Raw genomic sequence first — 2,478 nt, forward strand, 5'->3', positions numbered from 1 at the left:
TTCTGGTGAATCAGAGAATAAATAGCCCTCAAATACTGGGTGAAAGGGCTGCATTTCAGAGCAGACAGGTGATGGATTAACTTATAACCATGAAATCAAAACACTAAACTGCTGAGTAATAACCTCCCTTTGCACCCCAGTTCAGGCACCAAGTAAAACATCTGGGAGGAGAGGGTGGAAAAGCAGAATGACACAAGGTACCAGAAAGGCATACATTCAGACTTCAGCCCCACAGCATGTGAGTATAAAGCATGCTGCCTCATACTGCTTCACTTGCCCTTAACCCTACGGATCTGCCCTGCTCACAAGTAGGAGAGCCATTTCATCTCCTTGGAGATTAGACTCGCTTGGTATTTCAATAGGGTGTTGGGGCTTTGTGAGGAAAGGTGGAAGCTGCTATGCAGCTCAGACAGTAAGATGAGCAGTGTCTACAGCCACCCTGGAAAACCAGCTTTTCAACCAAATGAAATGAATTCTATTTAGTGTGAAAAACATGTCAGGCTGGTATATTTTCACACAGGAGACACGGAATATGGTAAGCAAGTTAAAAAGGAAGCCCTGTGCCATGAATTTTTAAAACTAATCAATCATTTTTGCTTTGGATGTGTGCGTCAAAAGATGAAATTGTGTCTATTATTGTTATGGCTGTTATAAGACGCTCTGCCCCTTTAAGAGCTGTCACCTTCCCAGCTTCTCCCTCCCCTCAGGAAGGCATCTGCACTGCAGATCTTTGCAAGGGAAGCTAGCTTGCCAGCTCCCAACACAGAGCCTGACAGGGATACAAAGGGAACTAAAGCACAGCCTCCTCCTCCTATTTTGGACAGCTCCCCCTAAATGAAGGGGGGATTTAACCACACACTGCTTTGTTTGATGTGCTCTCCCTCCACCCCCACTCCATTTAATGAACTGCAACATGACAAATGGGAGCATTTGCAATTGTTACCACCCCCTCAAAAACAGAGATCACTGCAAGTTTCCACCAGCTCCCCACCCCTCTTCCACCTGCCCTGAGAAATGTGTGACTGAGAAAGGGATTTTTCTAGGAATTAATGTGTATTTCCCCACGTCCCTGGTATTAAACAATGCAGGAAGATGGGGTGTGTGTATACATCTTGCATCATCAGCCATCCACCCCTTGCAGAGCAGTGGTCCAGCGGGTATTGTGCCCTCCTCTCTTTAATCCACCCTTTATGATTTTTAGACAATGTCTGCTGTTTTGGGGCACTCCAAAGGCAGAAGTGTGTTGCTCTGCAGAAGTGTCCTTTACAAACAGAAATGGTAAGAGTCATCCCCAGTTTGGGACCTTCAGCAAGGTCTGGGCGGAGGTGAACACCACCAAAGACAAAGAGAATCTGCCTTATCCCCTCCCTTCAGTTCAGACACTGCTCCCTGACCCAGTCCCCGCATCCAGAGGGGTCACTGTCAGAATGAAACCACAAAGTGCAACACAGACGTTCGAGTCCCCTGCCTCAATCCCCTTCCACCCACCAAAACTCATCCTGCCCTAAAATCACACCCTTAACCTTCCAAAATCCACACTATCCATTCAGCCCTAATCCAAACCCCACAATTCTCTCCCCACCATCCCCGAATGCTAAAACATGCCTTAACTCCCACTATCACCCCAATCCACCCCACCCTAGTCTCAGCCCCCTGAAAAACAACCATGCCCCTAAACTCAGTCCCTCGAGCTTCTCCCAGACTCCCTCTTCCACCCTCAATTCAAGCCCCACACGCCAAATCTCTACCACCCTTGTACTCCAATGTCTCTCACTAGCCCCCCATGACAGTAAACCTCAGCCTTCCCCCCAAATCCTACCGCCCTGATCCAAAGCTTCCCCACGCCCCTCGCCTCGATCCATCCTCCTGCCTGAGTCCCCTTACCCCAAATCTCAGTCCCCCCACCCCTAATGCCAGAGTCCCCTTCCTCCTCGCCCCCCCGGCGGCTCATCTCTCTCGCCACCTCACACCTGGGCTGTTCCCTCCTCTACGCCCCCCCGCCGCCGCCCCCCTCGTTCCCCGCCCCGCCTGTCATCAGGCTGTTCCCCGCCGGCCCCTCGGGCTCTGCCCACCCAGCTACTTACCCGCCTGTGCCACCTCCCCCCTTCCCCAGCCTCTCCACAGGCTGTTCCCACCACTCGCCGCCGCCCCCTCCCCAGTCCCCCGGCTGTTCGCTCCCCAACCCGGCTGTTCCTTGACCCTCCCCCCGGGCTCTTACCGGCGCAGGACTGGGAGCTGGTCCCCTTACAGTCGCGGCCGCCCGCGGGGATCGGGGTGGTACGCGGCTCAGAGGGGCCCCCTCCGGCGGAGGAGGAGATATACGGCGACTGGGTGGCGGGGTCGGCCATCTCCGCGACAGCAACGGGGCCTCAGCACACTAAGCGTCCGTCCCTCACGACGCGAAGATCCGGACTGGACTGCCACCGCGCAACGGACCTCAGTCCTCCTAGGACGGATTAGGAGGACTGCTCACTGCGC

The 2,478-nt window shown here is 53.7% G+C and overlaps 1 protein-coding gene across 5 annotated transcripts in view; it reads right to left on the reverse strand.

The window, feature by feature from the left end:
- RTN3 (reticulon 3) overlaps nucleotides 1–2,478 on the reverse strand; it is a 39,209-nt gene that overhangs the window by 32,739 nt on the left and 3,992 nt on the right. For 2 of the 5 annotated variants that reach the window (XM_038411671.2, XM_038411667.2), the window contains exon 1: nucleotides 2,219–2,351. The exons of 1 other annotated variant lie outside the window; for it this stretch is intronic. In XM_038411671.2, coding sequence (XP_038267599.1) covers nucleotides 2,219–2,348 — 130 coding nt within the window. In that variant the 5' untranslated portion in view covers nucleotides 2,349–2,351. Of the gene's footprint in view, nucleotides 1–2,218; nucleotides 2,357–2,478 lie in introns of those variants that run through there. 2 more of the 5 variants (XM_043519743.1, XM_038411673.2) reach the window with 2 other exon arrangements.

This window comes from Dermochelys coriacea, chromosome 7 (assembly GCF_009764565.3).
Source record: "Dermochelys coriacea isolate rDerCor1 chromosome 7, rDerCor1.pri.v4, whole genome shotgun sequence".
NCBI classification, from domain to species: Eukaryota; Metazoa; Chordata; order Testudines; family Dermochelyidae; genus Dermochelys; species Dermochelys coriacea.